Source organism: Gorilla gorilla, chromosome 2 (assembly GCF_029281585.2).
Source record: "Gorilla gorilla gorilla isolate KB3781 chromosome 2, NHGRI_mGorGor1-v2.1_pri, whole genome shotgun sequence".
In the NCBI taxonomy this organism is placed as follows: Eukaryota; Metazoa; Chordata; class Mammalia; order Primates; family Hominidae; genus Gorilla; species Gorilla gorilla.
In genome coordinates, this window is record NC_086017.1 from 124,836,264 (window position 1) to 124,861,514 (window position 25,251).

A 25,251-nucleotide genomic window follows, 5' to 3' on the forward strand; every position below is an offset into this window, starting at 1 on the left:
AGAAAACTGGTGGCTGGGTGTGGTGGCTCACGCCTGTAATCTCAGCACTTTGGGAGGCTGAGAGGATCACTTGAGCCCAGGAGTTCAAGACTAGCCTGGGCAACATGGCGAAACTCCATCTCTACCAAAAAAAAAAAAAAAAAAAAAGTTAGCTGGGCATGTAATCCCAGCTATCTGAGAGGCTGAGGTGGGAGGATCACCTGAGTCTGAGAAGTCCAGGATTCAGTGAGCCATAGTCAGGCCACTGTACCTCCAGCCTGAAGTACAGTGACAGAGTGAGACCCTGTCTCAAAACAAAAAAAACACAAAACAAACAAAATAATAAAATTGGTATTTCATTTCCAGGTGCTAATATCAGCCAGTATTTTGTAAATGTACTGTAGTTAGGTTTAAACTGTTAGTGATTTTGATGGAAAGTGATGTATTATGAATTACTTTTAGTTACATTTTCTTTAGTGGCCATTCATCTTGGAAAACACAGTTTTTTTTTTTTTGTTTTTTTTTAATGACAACTGTATAATCCTATTAAAGGAAAAGCTGTGTGGGAACAGCCATGTCGTAGAAGAAATAAAGTTCAATTCAAGGTGTTTGGCCATATCACACATCCTCCATGATAAAAGTATCTTAAGTCATGTAGCAGGTGGTACAGCTAGATATCCTTTCTAGGAAGTACGAGACAGTAACAAGAACATTCACTTAAAAAACCACAGAATTTTATTTTATTTTGTCAACTCAAATTTTCAGCACACCAAATAAGAGTAATCATCTCAGGACTGCACAGGACTTTCTCATTTTACCATATGCATTTATGGACTACTTGAATTTGTTATATAATAAATGTGTATTTTATAATGAAAAATTATTTTTCTAGCAGGTAATTCTCTAACACAATTCATAGAAGAGAGCATTTTATCAGTCTTTATAGCACCTTAAAGATGAAAACATTCTTTGAATTCAAGATAGGTATCTCAATATCTAGATCAAACTGAGCTGAGTACTAGAAGACAAATTGAGTGTATTATTCAGCAGTTGCAGTTGGGAGCATGAACAGATAATTTAATGAATTGCTGGACTGTCATGATATCGAGTTACTACCTTTTGGAATGTCCTTCATGCTTATCAAGGTGCACGGAAAAGAAGCATCTCTGGTGCCTCAGTTTCTCTGAAATCAGGATAAGCTGCTGTCCTCTGCAGCAGCTGTGTAGAGAACCTTTTCATACATGGTCTGCCTTCAGGGGTGGTGAAAGTGGACGAGGTCTGGTGGGGTGCGTGTCACTGAAGCTACTGCACTAGAAGGCTGAGTGCCTTGGCCGCCCTTCCTTTCCGAGCACTCACTCCTGTTTATTTCTGTTTCATTAAGGTCACATCAGCAACTCCTGTCGAGCTATACGGACACATTTTCTTCACAGGCTCAGTCAGGCAAACACTTGTCCTTTTTAAAGTTTACTATGCTAAAAATATATAGGATATATTTGAACAGAGGATCTCTAGAATGTTCCTTTGGATGATCCCACTGTGATAAATGCTATACTGAATGACTAGCAATCCAGGAAAAGTCAAAGAAGGGAATAAAAATTCTCAAAATAATTCCTTTGATCTAAGAAGTAGCTCGTAGAGAATAAACCAGGTGTATGTATGTATGTGTGTGGGTGGGTGGGTGGAGATAACACACATACAGACTAGTTGAGCTTCCTGTCCTAAATATTACACTAATCTGGCTCATTGGTTCACCAAAGACTTGTCTTACTCAAGGACCAAGTATCTGATTGCTGATATAGCTCGTGGTACCTTCCAGGTACCTGGAAGTCTGGAAGAATTTCAACTACCTTCCTACGAAGTTGCTGTCGCCTTTCTTCTTTTACTCTTTCCTCTTTCATAAATTTTACAAACTTCTTCCATGTCCGAAGTGTGATCCAGAGGATCCTCCTTTAAGAATAAAGAAGGAAAAAAGTGAAATGTTGAGAAAAAGTTGGCTTTCCATCTGTAGCACATTAAGAACTTTATAAAAATAATTCTTATGTTAATAAAATGCTGTATAAAAGGTGTGGAAATCACAATCGGGATTATGACAGTGTGAAATGCTGTGAAAAAAATAAGGCAACAAAAGGGAATGAGAGTGACTGATAGGTTATTTTTATTTTTATTTTATTTATTTTCTTTGAGGCAAGAGTCTTGCTCTGTCGCCCAGGCTAGAGTGCAGTGGTGCAATCTCGGCTCACTGCAACCTCTGCCTCCTGGGTTCAAACGATTCTTGTGCCTCAGCCTCCCAAGTAGCTGGGATTACAGGTGCCTGCCACCATGCCTGGCTAATTTTTTTTGTATTTTTATTGGAGACGGGGTTTCACCATGTTGGCCAGGCTGGTCTTGAACTCCTGGCCTCAAGTGATCTGCCTGCCTTGGCCTCCCAAAGTGCTGGGATTACAGGTGTGGGCCACTGTGCCTGGCCAGTTATTTTTATTTTTGATTGAGTGGTGAAGCAAACTGAGGAGGTGACATTTGAGCAGAGCACCAAATGGCTTCCAGTAACCCAAGCTACGAGGCACACTCCTGAGTTGATTTGATTACAGCATACATATTGTACCCATGCCAGGACCAGTGATGCTGGCAAGGGATCCAGAAACCACAACCCTCAACGCAAAAATGATGGAAAATTGCATGCAGAATGTGCCAAAGTTACAGGCATTGAGACCTCAGTGCATAGACATATTTTAAAAGCCTGCTGGTAACCTGACCTCCAACAGCAGCAATAACAACAAAGAACCAGTCTTGAATATCAGTTGAGAAAAAATACCCTAACATCAGGTTCTGGAAACATGGTATGGAAGACTGTTTAAGCGAGTGTCTCTGCTGTCAGACGGAAGCATGCAATGGCCTTTTAGGATTTATTAGTGTCCACCACAGCTGAACACTAGGGGCATCAAGGTAAGCCAGGTACCGTCTGCCCCGGGAGAGGCTGAAACAGGTGACCAGAGTTTCCATACAGTGGGAAGGTACAGCAGTGGAGAGCAGCACAGAGGACTGCCCAGTCTGGTGGTGAGGAGCAGACCTTTTTGAAGATGATGTCTGAACTGAGTTTTTGTCAGGCAAAGAAAAGGCTTTCCTAGAGGAAAGCACATCTTGAGTAAAGGCAAAGAAGCGAGAATAGCATGCCGTGGTGTGTGTGTGGAGTTACAGTGTTGAAACAAAGTGCAGAGTAGTTAAGCTTATATTTTCACAACTATAGGCAGAGATGGGATTTGTTCTGGCCTCTTGATCATCTGAGGAAGTCCCAGAATGCACATCAGTCCTCATTAATTTTATGGCTGTTGGTTAATATTTTTGATAATGCTGATTTTTGTTGGTGGAGGTACTGCTTTAAAAAAAGGCATGGCTGGGTGCGGTGGGTCACACCTGTAATCCCAGCACTTTGGGATGGGTGACTGGGTGACCTCGACTGGGTGACCTCAAATGGGTGACTCATTTGAGGTCAGGAGTTCAAGACTAGCCTGGCCAACATGGTGAAACCCCATCTCTACTAAAAATACAAAAATTAGCCTGGCATGGTGGCAGGCGCCTGTAATCCCAGCTACCTGGGAGGCTGAGGCACGAGAATCACCTGAACCTGGGAGGTGGAGGTTGCAATGAGCCGAGATCAAGCCACGGCATTCCAGCCTGGGTAACAGAGTGAGACTCTGTCTCAAAAAAAAAAAAAAAGAAAAAGAAAAAAAAAGAAAAAGGCTCCAAGGAATGGATTTACTTCATTGCTTGCTTTTATCCATTCAGTCCACCATTTACAGTTTCCTGTGCTCGGCTGTGGGCACACTCCCAGTCCTTGACCCTGTCTCCCATTCTCAGCCATTCACATCTCTCTTTTGGCTACACTCCTGTTCTCTGACTTCTGCATTTTAGCTCCTGCTGTTCTACCTTAACTGAAAAATGTTCTCCCCTTTGGGTGAAATCTTCCTAGATCATCCTTGCCTACATTTCTCTTTCTTTCCCTACATTTCTCTTTCTTTCCCTGAACTCCTAAAACATATTCATGATCACTGGTTTGGCACTTATTTATAGCCTATCTATAGCTATCTTTTTATAATATTTTGATACATAATATACATATTTTGGGGGTACATGTGGTAATTTTATACATTCATATAATGTGTAAAGATCAAATCAGGGTATTTGGGATATCCATCACCTTAAATATTTATCTTTTATTTACCATGGGGACATTCAAGTTATTCTCTTCTGGTTATTTTGAAATGCACAATAGGTTATTATTGCCTATAGTCATCCTACTGATCTACTGAACATTAGGCCTTATTGCTTCTATCTAACTGTATATTGTACCCATTAATCAACCTCTCTTCATCCACCTCCCAACCTCTACCCTTTCCAGCCTCTGGTAACCACCAATGTATTCTCTATCTTCATGAGACTCAATTTTTTAGCTCTCCCACATGAGTAAGAACATGTGGTATTTGTCTTTCTGTGCTTGACTTATTTCACTTAACACAGTGACCTCCAGTTCTATCCATGTTGCTGCAAATGACACGATTTCATTCTTTTTCATTACTAATATTCCATTTTGTGTATATACCATATTTTCTTTATGCATTTATCCACTGATGGGTGCTCAGGTTGATTCCATATTTTGGCTATTGTGAACAGTGCTGTAATAATCACAGACATGCAAATATCTCTTGGATGTATTGATTTCCTTTCTTTTGGAGATATACCTATTAGTGGAATTGCTGGATCATATGGTAGTTCTAATTTTAGTTTTTTCAGGAATCTCCATTCTGTTCTCTATAATGGCTGTACTAATTTACACTCCCACCAACAGTGTGTGAGGGTTTCCCTTTCTCCATATCCTCACCAGCATCTGTTATTCACTGTCTTTGATAAAAGCCATTTTACTGGCATAAGATGATATCGCACTGTGGTTTTGATTTGGATTTCTCTGATAATTAGTGATGCTGAGCATTTTATCATACACTTTTTGGCCATTTGTATATCTTTTGAGAAATGTCTATTTAGATCTTTCCCCCCACCTTTTTTTTTTTTTAGACAGGGCGTCACTCTGTCGCCTGGGCTGGACTGTAGCAGCGTGATGTTGGTTCACTTCTACCTGCACCTCCTGGACTCAAGAGATCCTTTACACCTCAGCCTCCCCAGTAGCTGGGACTACAGGCACGTGTCATGACTCCTGGCTAATTGTTTTTTGGTTTTTTTTTGGTAGAGATGGGGTTTTGTCATGTTGCCCAGGCTGGTCTTGAACTCCTTGACTCAAACTATCCACCCACCTTAGCCTCCCAAAGTGTTGGGATTATAGATGTGAGCCACTATAATGGCCTTGCCCATTTTTAAATTGGATATTTTTTTGCTATTGTTTGAGTTCCTTACATATTCTAGTTATTAATCCCTTGTCAGATGGCATTTTAGTCCACTTGTGTTGCTATAAAGGAACACCTGAGGCTGGGTAATTTATTTAAAAAAAGAGGTTTATTGGACTTGCAGTTTTGCCAGCTGTACAAGAAGTATGGCACTAGCATCTATTTCTAATGAGGACTTCAGGCTTCCAGTCATGATGGAAGGGGAGCTGTCATGTGCAGAGATCCAATGGCAAGAGAGGAAAGCAAAGAAAAAGGGGGAGGGAGGTGCCAGGTTCTTTTTAACAACCAGCTCTTCCGTAACTAATAGAGTGAGAATGCACTCATTTACAGAGGATGGCATTAAGCCATTCACTAAGCAATCCATCTCCATGACCCAAATACCTCCCATTAGACTCCACTTCCGTCCAACATTGAGGATCAGATTTCAACATGAGGTGCAGGGGACAAACATCCAAACTATACAGACAGTTTGCAAATACTCTCTCTGTCTTTCTCTGGGTTATCTCTTCACTTGATTGTTTCCTTTGCTGTGCAGAAACTTTTTAGCTTGATGTAATCCCAGTTGTCTATTTTTGCTCTGGTTGTCTGTGCTTTTGAGGTCTTACACAAAGAATCTTTGGCCAGACCAGTGGCCTGGAGCATTGTCTCAATGTTTTCTTCTAGTAGTCTCATAGTTTCTGGACTTAGATTTAAATCTATAACCCATTTGGATTTGATTTTTGTGTATGGTGGAAGAAAGGGGTCTCATTTCATTCTTCTGCATATAGTTCTCCTGTTTTTCCAGCACCATTTATTAAAAGTGTCCTTTCCCCATTTTATGTTCTTGGCACTTTTGTCAAAGATGAGTTGGTTGTAAATGTGTGGATTTAAATCTGGGTTCTCTATTTCATTGGTCTATATGCCTGTTTTTATGCCAGTACCAAGCTGTTTTGGTTACTATAGCTTTGTAGTAAATTTTGAAGTCAGGTAGTGTGATACCTAGAGCTTTGTTCATTTTGCTTAGTGTAGCTTTGGCTATTCAGGGTCTTCTGTGGTTTCATATAAATATTAGGATTTTTTTTTCTATTTCCGTGAAGAATGTTGTTGGTATTTTGATAGAGATTGCATTGAATCTGTAAATTGCTTTGGGTAGTATTGCCATTTTAACTGTAAGAAGTCTTCCAGTACAGGAGCATGGCATATCTTTCCATATGTTTGTGTCCTCTTCAATTTCTTTCCTCAGTGTTTTATAGTTTTCAGTATATAGATCTTTCACTTCCTTGGTTAAATTGGTTCCCAGGTATTTTATTTTCTTTGTAGCTAGTTAAGGTGGGATTGTTTTCTTGATTTCTTTTTCAGATTGTTCACTGTTGGTGTATATATTAATAAATGCTACTGATTTTTGAATGTTGATTTTGTATGCTGCAACTTTACTGAATTTGTTTGTCAGATCTAACAGTTTTTTTTGGTGGAGTCTTTAGGTTTTTCTAAGTATAAGAGCATGTCATCTGTAAACAAGGCTAATTTAGCTTCTTCCTTTTCAATTTGGATACATTTTTTTTTAAGACAGGGTTTCTCTGTCACCCAGGCTGGTCTTGAACTCTTGGCCTCAAGTGATCCTTCCATACTGGCCTCCCAAAGCCCTGGGATTACAGCCATGAGCCATCACATCTGGCCTGGATGCCCTTATTTTTTTCTCTTGTCTAACTGCTCTGGCAAGGACTTAGCAGTATTATATGAATAAAAGTGCTGAAAGTGGGCATTTTGGTCCTGGCCAGGATGTTGATTTTTTTTTTATTATACTTTAAGTTTTAGGGTACATGTGCACAACATGCAGATTTGTTACATATGTATACATGTGCCATGTTGGTGTGCTGCACCCATTAACTCATCATTTAACATTAGGTATATCTCCTAATGCTATCCCTCCTGTCCCCCCACCCCACAGCAGACCCCGGTGTGTGATGTTCCCCTTCCTGTGTCCATGTGTTCTCATTGTTCAATTCCCACCTATGAGTGAGAACATGCGGTGTTTGGTTTTTTGTCCTTATGATAGTTTGCTGACAATGATGGTTTACAGCTTCATCCATGTCCCTACAAAGGACATGAACTCATCATTTTTCATGGCTGCATAGTATTCCATGGTGTATATGTGCCACATTTTCTTAATCCAGTTTATCACTGTTGGACATTTGGGTTGGTTCCAAGTCTTTGCTATTGTGAATAGTGCTGCAATAAACATGTGTGCATGTGTCTTTATAGCAGCATGATTTATAATCCTTTGGGTATATACCCAGTAACGGGATGGCTGGGTCAAATGGTATTTCTAGTTCTAGATCCTTGAGGAATCGCCACACTGACTTCCACAATGGTTGAACTAGTTTACAGTCCCACCAACAGTGTAAAAGTGTTTCTATTTCTCCACATCCTCTCCAGCACCTGTTGTTTCCTGACTTTTTAATGATCGCCATTCTAACTGGTGTGAGATGGTATCTCATTGTGGTTTTGATTTGCATTTCTCTGATGGCCAGTGATGATGAGCATTTTTTCATGTGTCTTTTGGCTGCATAAATGTCTTCTTTTTTATTATTATTATTATTTTTTTATTATACTTTAAGTTTTAGGGTACATGTGCACATTGTGCAGGTTAGTTACATATGTATACATGTGCCATGCTGGTGCGCTGCACCCACTAACTCGTCATCTAGCATTAGGTATATCTCCCAATGCTATCCCTCCCCCCTCCCCCCACCCCACAACAGTCCCCAGAGTGTGATATTCCCCTTCCTGTGTCCATGTGATCTCATTGTTCAATTCCCACCTATGAGTGAGAATATGCGGTGTTTGGTTTTTTGTTCTTGCGATAGTTTACTGAGAATGATGGTTTCCAATTTCATCCATGTCCCTACAAAGGACATGAACTCATCATTTTTTATGGCTGCATAGTATTCCATGGTGTATATGTGCCACATTTTCTTAATCCAGTCTATCATTGTTGGACATTTGGGTTGGTTCCAAGTCTTTGCTATTGTGAATAATGCCGCAATAAACATACGTGTGCATGTGTCTTTATAGCAGCATGATTTATAGTCCTTTGGGTATATACCCAGTAATGGGATGGCTGGGTCAAATGGTATTTCTAGTTCTAGATCCCCGAGGAATCACCACACTGACTTCCACAATGGTTGAACTAGTTTACAGTCCCACCAACAGTGTAAAAGTGTTCCTATTTCTCCACATCCTCTCCAGCACCTGTTGTTTCCTGACTTTTTAATGATTGCCATTCTAACTGGTGTGAGATGATATCTCATAGTGGTTTTGATTTGCATTTCCTTCTTTTGAGAAGTGTCTGTTCATACAGGATGTTGAATTTTATTGAATGCCTTTTTGGACATCTCTTGAAATAATTATATGGTTTTTGTTCTTGGTTCTGTTAATGTGATGTATCATGTTTATTGATTTGCATAAGTTGAACCATCCTTGGATCCCTGGGATAAATCCCACTTGATCATGGTGAATGTTCTTTTCAACGTGTTATTGAATTTGGTTTGCCGGTATTTGGTTGAAGATTTTGCATTTGTGTTCATCAGGGATATGTAGTTTTCTTTTTTCTTATCATGTCCTTGTTTGGTTTTGGTATCAGGCTAATGCTGGCCTGATAGAATAAGTATGGAAGTATTCCCTCCTCTTCAATTTTTTTTGAAGAAATTGAGTAGAATTTGTATTAGTTCTTCTTTAAAGGTTTGGTACAATTTAGCAGTTTGAAGCCATTAGGACCTGGGCTTTTCTTTGAGGTGAGACTTTAATTACAGCTTCAATCTCATTACTTATTAGTGGTTTGTTGAGGTTTTCTGTTTCTTCATCATTCAATCTTGGTAGGTTTTATCTGTCCAGAAATTTATCCATTTCTTCTATGTTTTCCAGTTTATTGATGTATAGGTGTTCATAATAGTCTCTAGTGATTCTTTGTATTTTTGATGTCTCAGTTGTTATGTCTCCTTTTTCATTTCTGATTTTGAGTCAGAAAAAGTCTCAATTCATTTATTTCTGCTTAGATTTATATTATTTCCTTTCTTCTAATAATTTGGGGTTTGGTTTGTTCTTGCTTTTCTGTATTTCCTTGAGGAGCATAGTTAACTTATTTTTTGAAGTCTGTCAACTTTTTTGATGTAAGTGTTTATTGCTATAAACTTCTCTCTTAAAAGAAGTTACTGCTTTTACTATAACCTATAGATTTTGATCTATGACATTTCCATTTTCATTGGTTTCAAGAAATTTTTAAATTTTTTCTTAATTTCTTCATTGACCCATTGGTTGTTCAGGAGCATGTTGTTTAATTTCCTTGTATCTGTGTAGCTTCTGAAGTTCCTCTTACTGATTCCTAATTTTATTCTATTGTGGTCAGAATAGATACTTGATACACTTTCTGTTTTTTGAATTTGTTAAGAGTTGTTTTGTGGCCTAAGATATGGTCTTATTGTGGAGGATGTTCCATGTGCTGATAAAAAGAATGTGTATTCTTCAACAGTTGGATAAAATATTCTTTAAATGTCAGACCTATTTGGCCTGGTTTCTGGTTTAAGTTTGATGTTTCCTTGCTGATTTTCTTCTGGATAATTTGTCCACTACTGAGAGTGGCATGTTGAAGTCCTCTATGATTGTATTGCAGTTATCTCTCCCTTTATTGTTTGCTTTATATACTTGGGTGCTTGATGTTGAGTGCATAGATATTTATAATTGTTATATCCTCTTGCTGAATTGACCTTTTTATCATTATATAATGACCTTCATTTCTCTTTATAGTCTTTGACTTGTAGTCAGTTTTATCTGATATAAGTATAGCTATTCCTGCTGTGTTTTTGGTTTCCACTTGCTTGGAATGTCTTTTACTATCTCTTTCAGTCTATGTATGTCTTTACAGGTGAAGTAGGTGTCTTATAGGCAGCATATAGTTGGATCTTGTTTATCAGCCACTCTATGTCTTTTAATTGGAGAACTGAGTCCATTTATATTCAGTTATTGATAAGTAAGGACTTACTATGTCAATTTTTTCTTTCCTTGTTTGCTGGTTGTTTTGTAACTCCTGTCTTCCTTTCTTACTGTTTTCCCTTGTGGCAAAACGATTTTCTCAGCTAGTATGTTTTAATTTCTTGCCTTTTCTTTTTAGAAATCCCCCAACATTTTGACTTTTTCTTGTTTTAGTTTCCATGTTTTATATTACCTCTTAGCAGGCTGCTGTAGCTATTATTGTTTTTGCTAGATTTGTCTTTTTGGCTTCATACTAGAGTTATGAGTTGATTACACACCACAATTACAGTATTAGAGTATTCTGGGTTTGTTCATGTACTTAATTTTATCAGTAGGTTTTCTACTGTCAACTGTTTTCTTTTTGTGTTAGTGTTTTTTCTTTCAGATTGAAGAACTCCCTTTAACATTTCTTGTAAGGTGGGTCTGGTGGTGGTGAATTCTCTCAGCATTTGTTTTTCTGAGAAAAACTTTCTCTATCCTTCATATTTGAAAGATGGCTTTGCTGGATACAGTATTCTTGGATGGCAGTTTTTTTTTTTTTTTTTTTTTTTCTTTCAGCACTTTGAAAATCTCATCCTGCTCTCTCCCGGCCTATAGTTTCTGCTGAGAAGTCTGTTGCCAGGTGAATTGGCGCTTCATTATATGTTATTTGCCTGTTTTCTCCTATTGCTTTTAGGATCCTCTTTGTCCTTGTCGTTTGAGAGTTTAGGTCAAATCTGTTTGGTTTCTCTGACTTTCCTATACGTGGATATGTCTTTGTCAAGTTTTGGAAAGTTTCCTATTTTTATTTCTTTGGATAAGCTTTCTACCCCTTGGTCTCATTCAAGTCCCACTTCAACACCAGTAATTTTTAGATATGATCTGCTGAGGTAATTTTCTATATCTTGTAGGCTGTCTTCATTCCTTTTCTTTTTTCTTTTCTTTTCTGATAGTGTATTTTCAAGTGGCTTGTCTTTGGGCTCACTAATTCTTTCCACTGCTTGATCCATTTGGCTGCTGAAAACATCTAATGATTTTTCAGTTCAGCAAATATATTTCTCTGTTCCAAGATTTGTTTGACTTTTTAAATCTGTGTTAAATTTATCTGAAAAATTTCCGAATTGCTTTTCTTTGTTGTCTTGAAGATCACTGGGTTTCCTTAAAACTGCTATTTTGAATGTTGGTTAGAGTTTACATATTGCCTTCTCATTAGGGTTTGTCACTGGTTCCTTGATTTATCTATTTGGGAAGGTCATGGTTCCCCATTTGCTGTTTTTTGTTTTTTTTTGGAGATGGAGTCTTGCTCAAGCACCTAGGCTGGAGTGCAGTGGCACGATCTCAGCTCACTGCAACCTCCACCTCCCAGGTTCAAGCCATTCTCCTGCCTCAGGCTTCTGAGTAGGTGGGACTACAGACACACACCACCATGCCTGGCTAATTTTTGTATTTTTAGTAGAGATGGGGTTTCACCATGTTGGCCAGGCTGGTGTCGAATTCCTGACCTCAGGTGATCTGCCCACCTTGGCCTCCCAAAGTGCTGGGATTAAGCTATGAGCCACCACGCCTGGCCAACTCGCTGTTGTTTCTTGTGGATATAGGTCTATGCCTTTGCACTGAAGGATTATTTATTTATTTCAGTCTTCTGTGTCTGGCTTGTTTGGTCTTCAGTGGGTATGTTTGATTAGAGATTGTTTGTAATTTACCTGTTTAATTTCTTTTTTGTTCTCCTGCTGTGTGGCTGCCTCCTTTTTGGCACTAGATGGTGCTTTAATCCCTGGTTCATCTTGGCTCTAGTAAACCTTTCTCTTGCTCTCTCAATCTCTCTCTTTCTCTCTAATCTTTTATGTTTTCTACTAAATTATGAGCACCAGGGGCCATGTTATTAGGTATTTTTTTATGCTTGGTAAATATGTCTTGATAATTACATGTGGGTGTATTGTACAATAAGTATGATTTAAGTCACCAAGGTAAGGGTTCTTAAGCTGGGTCCCATAAACTCCTTGACATGTTGTGTAAAGTTGTATGTTTTATATGCATATATGCATTTTCTGGGGTGTAGGTCTGTGACTTTCATTACTACCTACTTCATGTTCATACTGTGGTTAAGAACTATGGTAGCAAGACAATATCAGACATATTATAAATACTGATCCAGCTCAGCTAGATTTATAAATTATCTGGAAGTGATACAGATATGTAAGATTACAAGTTATGTTCTTATTGAGAATCATCTTTCTCGATGTTATTGCAGCTTAAAGGTCAGGCTTAAGACCAATAGATGTCTCTCCTTCCTTTCATCCACAGCTCTTCTATATGGTATTCTTTCATTCATATAAAATTGAATATGAACTTTGAATATCAATTTTTTAATGTTAAAGCCCCTTTTAAAGACTGGTGACCTTAAATATTAGTGTCATTCCTGCAATAAAGTTCATCTATTCATACATTTACCAAATATTTACTGTGTTACCTATGTACTGAGCGCTGTCATATACTGAGAACACAGTAATGAGCAAGATGTGGTGCTTCCACTCTGTTTAACATGTAAACAGTAAATTATATACTTTCAGAGAGTCTTTAAGTGCTGTGAAGGAAGTAGGGCAGTTTAATGGATAGACAGTGATGCAAGTAGGGTGGTTAGGGAGGTGACATTTAAGCAGAGAGCTAAATGATGAGATCAGGTTATGTGAAAGCTCTGAAGCAGAAGTGAGCTTTGTTTGTCTAAGAAACATTATAGAAGGCCAGTGGGGCCAGAACATGGTAAACAAAAAGCAAAGTGGGAAGAGATGAAATCACAGCAATGCTTTTATATCAAGTAGACATTGGCTGAGAATTTGGTTCTTGTTGATTGCATGGATTCCTACACTGATTTCATAACTTCAAAACCTAAATAGGATGACTATCTTACTATTTTATAGTCTAAAAATGAGGCCAGGCACGATGGCTCACACCTGTAATCCTAGCACTTTGGGAGGCCGAGGTGGGCAGATTCCTTGAGGCCAGAGTTTGAGATCAGCCTGGGCAGCATGGTAAAAAACCCTGTCTCTACTAAAAATACAAAAATTAGCTGGGCATGGCAGTACATGCCGTTAATCCCAGCTACTTGGGAGGCTGAGGCATGAGAATCGCTTGAACCCAGGAGGCGGAGGTTGCAGTGAGCTGAGATCCTACTACTGCACTCCAGCCTGGGTGACAGAGTAAGACTTTGTCTCAGGGTAAAAAAAAAAAACAAAAAAAAAACACACACAAAAACAAACAAAAAAGACAGAGGGAGAATTAGAAAAATGGGGAGGAAGACTGACGTAGCAAGAGGAGAATGTTTTAGGGTCAAAAAACCTAATCTGGAGTTCAGGGTGCAACCTTTTGTTATCTGTATACCTTGACAATTCACCTACCTGCCTGTTGCTTATTTCTTTGCCTGAAAAATGGAAATAATGACATCTCCCCACATCCAAGTTATTACTGCTATCGGATGAGACGGTTTGTGCAAAAGCCCCAAATGAATCTCTCAGCCTGTATATAGTGGCTGAGAAACAGAAAGAAAACGTAGGCAGGCAAAAAGAATGTTTAATAATAATATATTCACAATGACACTAAACTAAAAAAAAAAAAAAAAGGTTAGTTGTTATTTTGGGCCAAGCAGTGCATTGAATGAGTTACTATAGTACCCTGTTTAGTCTTCACAGCAATCCATAAGATAGATAGGTTCTGTTGCTATCCTCATTTTATGAGAGAGGAACAGGGAGGCTTTGAAAGGTTATTTGTTCAGGGTCACATAGATATTGAGTCCTAAACTTCAAACTCTAAAGCTAAATCATTTATTCAAAGGGAAGTCCTCTGAATACCCTCACTTATTGCTTATTTGTTTTAATTTAAACAAAACTATAATCAACTTGCTTATCTGTTTTCCCACTCCACTGATTTCCAGTATCTGTGAATTAAACAAGGACAAACAGGTTTTGGTGGAGGTAGGCAACCTCATGGCAATAAGATAGGAACACTATTACAAGGAACAGAAATAAACACCCATGCACAAACATGCAAATAAAAAGAAAACAGCACCAGTCAACATGGTGAAACCCTGTTTCTACTAAAAATACAAAAATTATCCGGGTGTCGTGGTGTGTGCCTGTAATCCTAGCTACTTGGGGGGCTGAGGCATGAGAATCGCTTGAACCCAGGAGGCAGAGGTTGCAGTATCATGCCACTGCACTTCAGCCTGGGCAACAGAGTAATGTTGAGAAAAGGGGCATTTTTATACACCCACACAACAGTCTTCATACCTCAAAAAAGCTGGAGGCATCACTGAATACACCCGGCACACTAACTGATGCTCAGAATGACACCAAATCACCACTCTTAAAGGGAAGTGCACAATGAAATTAAGAACATTCTGTCCAAATGCTTACAATTAGAAAACAAATATAAAACTTACTTATACAGAATACCTTATTTCTCAAAGACAACTGGATTAAATAAAACATAACTGTATTTTAAATATTAATATGGCATATAGTATGATTCCATATATATAAAGTTCCAAACCAGGAAAAACTATAGCATTGAAGGCTGCATACTTAGGAGAAAAGTAAAAAGAAAAGCAAATGTTCATTGTAAACGTCAGGAGAGTAGTTTAAGAGAGACTTGGGAAGGAGCCGGTGCAACAGCAATGTTCAACGTTTTGACCTCAGTGGTGGTAACAAAGGGTGTCCACTTTACAGTCATTTGTTAAGCTGTATTTGTATGATTTAAGCACTTTTCTATATTTGTCATACATTTCACAATAAATGATGTTGAAAGAGAAACTGAACTTAAAAAATAAAACTATATTTGACTAACAAAGAATACAGTACTTTTGCTTAGGTGTGTTTCATATAGGTCACATCATTTTATTCTCTTGGCAGTTTCTGTGAGGTAGAAAGGGCAGGCCTCCTCCTCCTCCCCCTTCTCTTTTTAAAGATGGAACCCTGGAGTCCCAGGGGGTTTATTACATTGCTGGTGAGCCGGGACTCCCACCCCTGACTGGTGTTTCCCCGCTCTCCTAGCCTCCAGCTCATCTCTGTAGACACATTGTAGGAACAGAATATATTGCTGAGCAATTGTGAAGTCAGAGAGTGAATTTTCCTCACTATCAAAACCTCACCTGTCACTGTGCTCCGCTGCAATCTCATGCTTGCCCTGAGAATCGATCTTCACCTCCCTGACCATGTTAAACCAGGCCCTGAAAATCTTCTTTTGAAGAAAATGTACACAAAATTTTCTTACTTCTTCCTGCAGATCAATCACATACTGGGGATGAAGACAGAAATAAAGTGAGACAAAAAAATATCAGTTGACAAAGAATTAGAACAAATAAACAGCACAAAAGACAGAAATGAAACAAAAGAAACAAATGACACTAGAGACATACAAAGAAAAGGATAACCTGGCAGCCAAGAAAATATCCTCTATGATTATCCTAAAAATGGTAAGAGAACACATGAATAGAAACAGTTATAAGATTGAAGGGGTAAGTTTCTAAATCACTTGAGCACTGTGAGACAAGAAACAAGAAATGACTATAAAAACAAAAGCTGATGGAATGGTAACTTACAGTTTATACACACTCCGTGAAACAAACACAGGCTTAGGATTTTACACTAATAAAACACTGATTTGCCATTTTCACATTTATTTCAAAGCAGTGAATGGGATTGACTACTCTTTTGTTCTTGAAAAAACATAATGACCCTGGACATTCTGGATTTCATTTAGTTTTCTTAAATAGAATTGAGCAATGAGATGTATTTAAGGTACCCTTCCCTATGTCCTTACCTGTAGCCAGCTCCGGATGACTCTCTTAAGCAGTATTTGGGAATAAAATTGATCAGCCTGGGCCATCTTTCTAGCCAGACTTTCCTGACTACGCTGGAACCACGTCAGCAGATATTTCCTCTGCAGGAACAAAGAGTAATGTTCTTCTGCCACCTGGACAATTTTTTAAATGACAAATATTATTCCTTAAATTTTAAATCATTTAAACAGACACATCACCTTTGGAAATGATGCTATAAAACACATTTAGGCAGTCGGTAGAGAACAATCTGAAGGTACATGCAGCCTGTGTCCTAAAAGCTTTGACTGTTGACCTATTCTATGGAGGTTATAGATTCACATCATGCATGGCCTTTCAATGCCAGCTCCCTGAAGACCACAGTGATTTGCTGGTTATGGAAATGGAACAACCAACCTCTAAGCCATTACTTCACTTCCCCTGAGTTTTGGAGTGGGTAGCTGGCAACATTCTCAATTTGCTCTCCTGGAGCTTGGACAGCAACTCCACAACAAACATCTCTTTCTCATGACTTAACCACTGTCTAATTGAGGAAATGCCAATACTTTCAATTAGTGTTGTGGAATGAGCTGTCACCAGCATTGAAATTTAGACATTATCAATAAACCACAAAACCATCTGATAGAAAATAACATGAATAATTTAATGTATTTTCAACTGAGTATCATTCTATCAAAATAAACATACAAATCAGAATTTATAGATTTTTAAAAGTAACTGTTATATTCTTTTAAGAGGCAGGAGGGGAAAAGCCTTCTCTCTTAGTCCTCTCTAAACAGCGACACATTTTTCTAAGCCTTGTCTAGATATCTGGCACTGTGAATGTGATTGATTCAAGTGAGTCTCTTGGCAGTCATATTTATTGGCCAAAATGACCACCACGGAGGTCTCTGTGGCACCTGAGATTTCTGCCTGTCCTGGACTCATCTCAGCAGACTGAGAGCCAAAAGATGAGATAACATTTTATCTATTTTGAATTTTTAATCATTTAGTTGCATGCACTGGATAAATTTGTTAGGGAAATTTTAGAAATTTCTGTGGTGTCTGATTTCATATATCTCTCTGCAGTAGAGTGAATTACTGTTCTGTTCTCTCTAATAGAATTATATACCCATACCCTTTGCAATGTGATTTCACAGTTCCTCCCTGTAGAGTGGATGGAGCTCCTTCTCTCCCCAATGACTTTGAGCTTGGCCCTATGATTTGCTTTGGCCAATGGAATGTGGACATAATACAAGCAATGGGTTTACATAATTTGGTTTGGCCTTTTGTAGCTCTGACAGTTGCCAGGTGAAAAGCATGCCCTGAGTAGCTGCTGTAACCAGAATGAGAGGCTTGGGGAGAGACCTGAACTCAATCCACAACTGGCCCACAGACATATGAGTGAGAAATAAATACTTGAGCTGTAAGCCACTGATATTTGGGGGTTGTTTGTTATGCAACTTTATCACAGGCAGAAACCTGGCTAATGTACCTTAGGGTAATAACTTTTCCCTTACTCAAACTGAGAGAAGCTTCTATTCATCTTACCTTGGGGGGATCTCTAATAAAACATTTCCTCTCATTTTTTCCAACCTATTCAATTACAAAAGTCCTTCTCTACCTTAAAAGACCAAATCAAAAATTGTATCCAAAACAAATACACACATTCAATTAATTTATCTTTCTGGCTTTAAATCACCAAACCCCACCCTCCCCCAAGCTTAACTAACTGGGCATCCATCCTATTTGGAAAAGTCCATTTTCTAATCTGGGGGATAACAGTGGGACAGTGTACCTGGATGTTTTGTTTGCTTTGCATTCTCAATCTCTTCCAAGGCTCTAGACCTTTTTTCCTTAGCAAGACCCTTTCATAATGTTCTTTGGCTATTGCTTCCAGCTGCTGGTTCCTCTTAATTCTCTTCTGCTTCTCAAGTTCTTTCTGGAAAAGATTAAAAAGCAAAATGCTATGATCAAAAAACGAATGAGTTTCATTTCAATGAAAAGCTAATGAATTTAATTTGAACATGTAACCATTGAATGGTGTGTTCATCATGATAACAGAACTCTGGATAATAGGGCTTTTTCTTTAAAAAAAAAAGGAAATAATTCTGCTAAGAGGGTCAGGAGAAGCTGGTCATGAGTCTACAAGAATCAGGGCTATGCATACTCGTGGATTTATTCAGTATTGTTCACAGAAATAATTTATCTCTCACCAAGTAACTAAAAGGTAAAACATCTAGTTAGGAGAGCAATCAGGATTTTCCCCCTCATTATATGAAAAACCCAGCCATACAGCCACTTCATTTAAACTATGGGATAGAGATTTAATGATACTCCATTAAAAGTCTAGAAGAATATTCTTACTAGTATTTTTCTTTTTAAGTGAAGAACAGTAAGTCCAGAGGCAAGTTAAAGATAGTTGATCATCATTAAGCTACCTTCCCTCTTCTAAGAAGGAAAAAGATGAACTATTCCTGGTAATACACTGAGAAAAGACACTCCATGACCCTCAAAGAACTGCACCCCTCAGGGGTGTGACCAAGAAAGATGACAAAAACTTAATGATTGACCCTATAGATATCATTATTTCCTTTTTTCTCTTTTAATAAAAATAGCTTATTGTAAAGGTGAGAGAAAAAGAAATCTACCCAGAAAGGGTGAGTGGGAGCAAGTGACACCTGCGGTGAAAGACACAAGAGCAACAAAGACTGAAGACTGCTTTCATAGTCGTCATCTTTGCAGCATAAATACAAAAACATTTAATTTAAGCTGATTTCCTTTACTTCATATGATTTCACATCAGGAAAAGGGCAGTGGTGAACTGGCTGATCCTGACAAGCTACTTAATGTGCCTGAGCCTTCTGTGAGAGAAACATTACAGAGAGAGCAATGGAACATTTCTAATATGGAAGGAAGAATTGCTCTAATTTTCCAATACAAACTGCCTATTTCTGTGAAAGCTCTGAAAAATGAAATGTCCATATTCTCTTAGCCATTAAACCAAAATAAGCTTTATACTCTTTATTCCAGGCACTTGAGATACTTGTTGAATGAAATGGCCAGAGAGAAAATTTACAACAATTTTCTCATGCATAGTAAGAGGAAGCTGAGGGTTAAGTGGGGAGGAAAACAGAAACTGACCCTTCCACATCCACTGAAATGTCAGTGTAGCATTAAGGCAGCAGCTGCATCTTGCAGAGAGACATCTAATGCAGATAATAACCTTTGGAGAAGCCCTCAGGCTCAGACAAAAGAACCTGTTCCCATGCACAGATAAGTTATGGTGTTAACTATCCTCCTAGAATAATAACTGGCTGGTGTTATCGGCTCCAAAAGGAAAATTATTTTCGGCTGAATTGTGGGGAAAACCAGACTTTTTCAAAGTCTACACTTCCATGGAAAAATATAAAGAAAAACATGAGTTCTGCTTGAGTCAAAATGTTGTATTCTTACATAGCAATTTAATTCAAATATGTATCTCCTCCCTCTATTAAGGGTTCCTCGATAGAACTGGTTGTATTTCATTAATATTACCACATTTTCAATTTCCTGGTATATAAAATGTCTTTAATAGCACCTGCATCCATGATTTACTGTGAGGATTACATGATATGATGCCGTTTTGAGATGGCACTTATAGTGGGGATCTATGTAGCTAAGGTTTCACAGAACACAGATCACTGAGGCTAAAAAGGGATATAAAATCTGGGCTTCTTTCTGAAATAAATGTGTAGCTTTGTCAGCTAGTATGCTTTAGGAGAAAAGCCAGAAATTACAGCTATGTTAAAAAAAAAAGTACAGGGCAATTGACACTGCCCCAAAACTCTTGGCCTTCTGTCCCTTGTATGCTACTCTCCCTTTGTGCTCTAGAATATATTCCTGCTTACCCATTCCTGTAATTTATACTCTGCTCTTCTGCATCATGAATTTCTCCCTCACTACTGGATTATTCCCATCAGTATGCAAATATGTGCCAGTATCTCCCCTCTTCAAAACAAAAAAAACAAAACAAAAATAAAAAATAACTAACAAAAAACAACCAGAGACCATGAGTATAGATGCGGATCTCTTTCTCATGAGCTCCGCATCTATCTCTGATCTCATGAGATCCGCATCTGTACTCATGGTCTCTAGTTCCTCACCTATTCTCTCCTCAGCCCACTGGAATGAGGCTCCTTTCCTAGCACACCACTGAAAGCCCTGTTGTCTAGGTCATGAATGCTTGCTGGGCTTCCAAATCAAAGAATCACTTATCTGTGCTACTTTTAATTGAACTCGGTAGCATTCAGCCAAATTCACCACTCCCACCGCTCCCCTAACAGAAATACTTTTTTCTCTTGGTGTTTTGATTCTAAACTCTCCTGTTCTCTTTCTACCTCACTAGCTCCTTATCCTCTAAATAGCTATTGATAGTCCTTAGGACTTGATCTTGGACTCTCATTTCTACTCTATCCAGACAATCTCCCAAGCTGATTACAGCTACTTCCAGAGCATTATAAACATTGACTTGTTTTTCACTTCTGTACACAGTCTTGTTGTCCAGGCTTATATACCCAAGCACATATCTGACATGTTCATTTGGATGTCCAATAGGTATCTCACATTTAACATGCCCCCACTAGACACTGTGGAGGGCGCCTCAGCATCCAGGAGCTCAAATATCACCTCCTCAGAGAGGTATTTCCCATACTGCTTCCACCAACTATACCACTCTCTCCCTACTTCTTTAGTCATTACTTTGATTATTGGCCTGTTTTCCCCAACTAACATAGAAGCTTTCAGACGGCAGGGCTGTTATCTGTCTTCTTCATTGCTACATTCTAACATCTACGTAAGTAAATGCTTTACAGATATTTGTTCAGTGTGCAAATATGCTTGATAAGCAATTATGGAAAACTTTAAATCTTGCCTTGTCTTCTCTGATAAAATTATTTTTTCAACCGCAAACTCCAACTGTCCATCAATCAGAAGTATATATAGCCATAAAAGTTATTGCCTGTTAAGTATAAGCATTTAATAAACATACAGGGGGGTGTTAAGAAGAGGTTAGATTTTTATTTTCAGAAGGTCACTTTGTGAGACCTCTGAGTGGCCACCTTACTGTGGCACCCAACATGCTTTTCTGGCAGGGTCATGGGGACACTAAGCTGTAGCCATGTCTTGCCTCTGTACCACCTCTTGCTGAATATAGAGGACAGGTCTGTCATGAGGGCTTATCCCTGAAGAATTCTTCCAGTTCCTTTATCTAAAATGGTGTCATAGCACCCTATACACACATAACTGGGCTTATCTCATAATATCTCTCCAAAGAAATATATATGATTGCCCCAGAGACTTTCTTTATCATATCAACAGTAGGGTTTTTTTATCTATGTCATTAGAAAACATGGTACCTCTGTTGGACAATTTGCTGGTACACTCAATGAGCAAAAATACCTGCCCAAATAGAAGAGGTTAAGCAGAGTTCAACCAAACACATCTAGGATGCAAATGATTCAGAGAAGTCTCAGAAGGCACTTGTTCAGAAGGGCCACTATCTTTTTGATATCCAGAGGAATAACACTACTATGGCCTTGAAGGTTGCTTACTGGGAAAAGCTATATAAAGCATATAAGGAAGTAAAGAATTGCTTGGCAGAACTTGATGTGTAAAAAGGAATAAGACCCATGAAAATCTGAGTGGAGAAGCACACTGTGTAGAGCATCTTTGTCCAGAAGGAAAAGAAGACAATTGCCATGTGCATTTTATATCTAAAGTTGTCCTCAAAGAAGACTCAAGTATAGCCAGCCTATAAATGCACCTATCTCAATTTAGATAGCTCCAGTTGACTAATGAAATGGAAACTAGTCTATGTGACAAAATCTTCTTATCTATTGCTATGAACTGCAGCTTCTAAAAGGAAAATGTTTGGGCTTGGTATAGTGAGAGAAATAAAATGATCTCTTGGTCAGTAATGTATTTTTCACCATTCTTGTTCTGCATAAGCAGTTTTCTTCCAACAAGGAAAAAGCTGGTCATGCAACAAATTAATGACTTTTTGTGAACTGATCAGAGATCTGAAGCTACCCCCAAATTTGGAGAGACAGGCATCTTCAGGGAGGCACAGGACCTAAGCATTTGTTTACCTGAGGCAGAAGCCACTGGATACCATATGAGTAAGACAATTAAACTAGAAATTTTGGTGAACTGATGGAGGCAGAGAGTGAGTGGGCCAGCATGAGAAGGTTGAAGCTCCTGGGGATCACAGTCATGGGGGTGCTTCTCATCCCTTTGAAGGCTTTTCTTATAAGAACCCTACCAGGCTCTCACAGAGAAGATCATGGAGAATCCACAGAAAGTTTGCACCATGGTTCTGGCTGGGGAGAGGCACAGCAGCAACTGCAAAATCTTCCCAGAGCATTCTTCCTTAGGAAACAAAAGGTTTATCTGTCCTAGCAACCAACCCAGTGCACTGGCAGATTAGCACTGCATCTGAGGGAAGGGGATTCAGGGGATTCTGCCCAGACAAGTCCTCCCTATCTCACTTAGGGGTTGGGGAAGCCTTATTCTCCAGAGGGAAGGTCTTTAAGGTCACAGACTGAGACAGTGGTGGATACCCACTGCGGATAAAGGGAAAAAGGGGGCAGAAAAAAGCTCTACCACTGGAGTAGGAACAGAAATTATCTGAGTGCTTAAAGCTGTGCATTCCAAACACTGAGACTTAATCAGAACAGAGAATGCTCCCCATCGTCCACACCCTATCACCACACTTATATAAGCTTCCAATAATAATAGTGGATTACAGCTGAGAAAACTGTAAACAACAGATTCTCTCTGGGGAGCAGCACAAAAGGAAGACCCAAAACCAAAAGAGGAAGCAAAAACAAAGTCACTAGAAGACATTAAAGTCTCTGATGTCTACAGCATACAGCAACAAACCTCAACAATGGTGACCACGGCAACAACAAGCTTCAAACATAGCCCAATTCCCGGCTAAATTAGTACAAATCTCCACACTCTAGGCCAACGTGTTGCAGTTTCTATTGCCCTGAACAACAGGTCTGGCCTTCAACAAAAAAATACAAGGCATACCCAAAGACAAGAAATAAATACACGCTGAAAAGATGAGGCAATCATCAGAACAAGGCTCAGATATGACAGAGATGTTGGAACTATCAGAGAGGGAATTTTAAATAACTTCCAAAAATAATGTTAAATGTTCTAATGGAAAAGGTAGACATCATTCCAGATCAGATAGGTAATTTTAGCAGAGACATGGAAACTATAAAAAAAGATTCAAAATAAAAATGCTAGAAATAAAAAAACACATGGTAATAGAGATAAAGAGGCACTTCAACTGGCTTACTGCTAGAAGATACAGCCAAGGAAAGAACCAGCTAACCTGACAATAGGGCAATGGAAATTACACAAACTGAAAGGCAAAAAGAGTGAAAAATACAATAGTGCATCTGAGAGCTGTGGGATAATATGAAACAATGTAACACTGGCATAACAAATCCCATAAGGAAAAGAAAAAGAATGGGGCAAGTGAAATAATTTGAAGAAATAATGGGCAAACATATTCCAAAATCAGTAACAAAACACAAAATCATATATCCAAGAAGCTTAAGACCACCAAAGCCAAGACCAAACCAACCAACCAACCATACCTAGATATATCATATTCAAACTGCTAAAAATCAAAGACAAAGAAAAAGTCTTGAAGGTAGCTAAAGGGAAAGACCCACATTACCTACTGTCATGGACTGAATGCTTGTGTCCCCCTAAAGTTACTATGTTGAAGCCCTAACCCCTAGTGTGGCTGTATTTGAACACAGGGCCACTAAGGAAGTAATGAAGGTTAAATGGGGTCCTAGGGTGCAGCCCTAATTGGATAGAATTAATGTCCTTATAAGAAGCGATACCATGGTGTGCTTGCTTGCTCTGTTTCGCGTGCGCTCTCTCCCTCTCCCCTCTGTCTCCAAACAGAAGCACCAAGGAAAGACTGTATGAGGACACAGTGAGAAGAAGCTGTCTGCAAGCCAAGAAGACTCCTTTCCAAATGCCAACCATGCAGGCACCCTGATCTTGGACTTTGCAGCCTCTAAAACTGTGAGAAAACAAATTTCAGTTATTTAATCCACCTAGTCTGTGACATTTTGTTATGGCAGCCTGAACAGAATAAGACACCCACAAAGAAAGAAAGGTAAGAATTACAGTAGATGTCTTGTGAGAAACCAGGCAAGCAAGAAAACAATAGAGTAACATCATTAAGGTGTTGAAAGAAAAAAAAAAACCACCTGTCAACCCACAATTCTATATCTGGCAAAAAACATACTTTAAAAGTGAAGGAAAAATAAAGACTCTCAGACAAATAAAAACTGAAGGAATTCACTGCCAGCAGATCTACCCTATAAGAAATGGTAAAGAAAGTTCTTCAGGCATAAAGAATATAATATAGGTTAAGAACTTAGCTCTACACAAAGAAATGAAGAGCATCAGAAACAGAAGAAATAAAGTTAAATATAATCATCTTATTTTTAATTCCACTGAGAAAACTAATTGCTCAAACAATAAGTTTAACAAGATATTGGCTATTTATAGTATACATAAAAATATGACATGACAACAATACCAAAAGGAATGGGAGGAAGGAACTGGGAAATACTGATAGAAGGTTCTTTCACTACATGTAAAGTGTTATTTGAAGGTGGAAAGAGATCTTTATTATTATTTGAGATAGGGTCTCGCTATGTTACCCAGGCTTGTCTCAAACTACTGGACTCAGGCAGTCCTCCTGCCTCAGCCTCCAAAGTAGCTGAGATTACAGGTACATGCTATGACACTCAGGTAGAAGGAGATTATTTTAAAAATGTAAACACTAGGGTAACCACTAAAAATATTTTTTAAAAGAGGACCAGGCGCAGTGGCTCACGCCTGTAATCCCAGCACTTTGGGAGGCCGAGGCAGGTGGATCACGAGGTCAGGAGTTTGAGACCAGCCTGGTCAAGATGGTGAAACCCCATCTCTACTAAAAATACAAAAATTAGCCAGGCGTGGTGGTGGGCGCCTGTAATCCCAGCTATTCGGGAGGATGAG

The 25,251-nt window shown here is 38.7% G+C and overlaps 2 protein-coding genes across 9 annotated transcripts in view; one reads left to right on the plus strand and one right to left on the minus strand.

Moving 5' to 3' along the window:
* ZDHHC23 (zDHHC palmitoyltransferase 23) overlaps positions 1–16,178 on the plus strand; it is a 32,902-nt gene extending 16,724 nt beyond the window's left edge. For both annotated transcript variants that reach the window (XR_008678114.2, XM_055381666.2), the window contains one exon: positions 15,636–16,178. Coding sequence is in view for 1 of the 2 variants with exons in the window: in XM_055381666.2 (XP_055237641.1) it covers positions 15,636–15,694 (59 nt within the window). In the remaining variant the exon portion in view is untranslated. The remainder of the gene's footprint in view (positions 1–15,635) is intronic.
* The window catches only part of CCDC191 (coiled-coil domain containing 191), a 92,978-nt gene continuing 68,418 nt past the window's right edge, over positions 692–25,251 (minus strand). For 3 of the 7 annotated variants that reach the window (XM_031009335.3, XM_055381656.2, XM_004036086.4), the window contains 4 exons: positions 17,969–18,112; positions 16,173–16,325; positions 15,502–15,647; positions 692–1,926 (listed from right to left, as the gene is read on the minus strand). In XM_031009335.3, coding sequence (XP_030865195.3) covers positions 1,728–1,926; positions 15,502–15,647; positions 16,173–16,325; positions 17,969–18,112 — 642 coding nt within the window. In that variant the 3' untranslated portion in view covers positions 692–1,727. The remainder of the gene's footprint in view (positions 1,927–15,501; positions 15,648–16,172; positions 16,326–17,968; positions 18,113–25,251) is intronic. The other 4 variants (XM_063704039.1, XM_055381654.2, XM_019024271.3 and 1 more) reach the window with 2 other exon arrangements.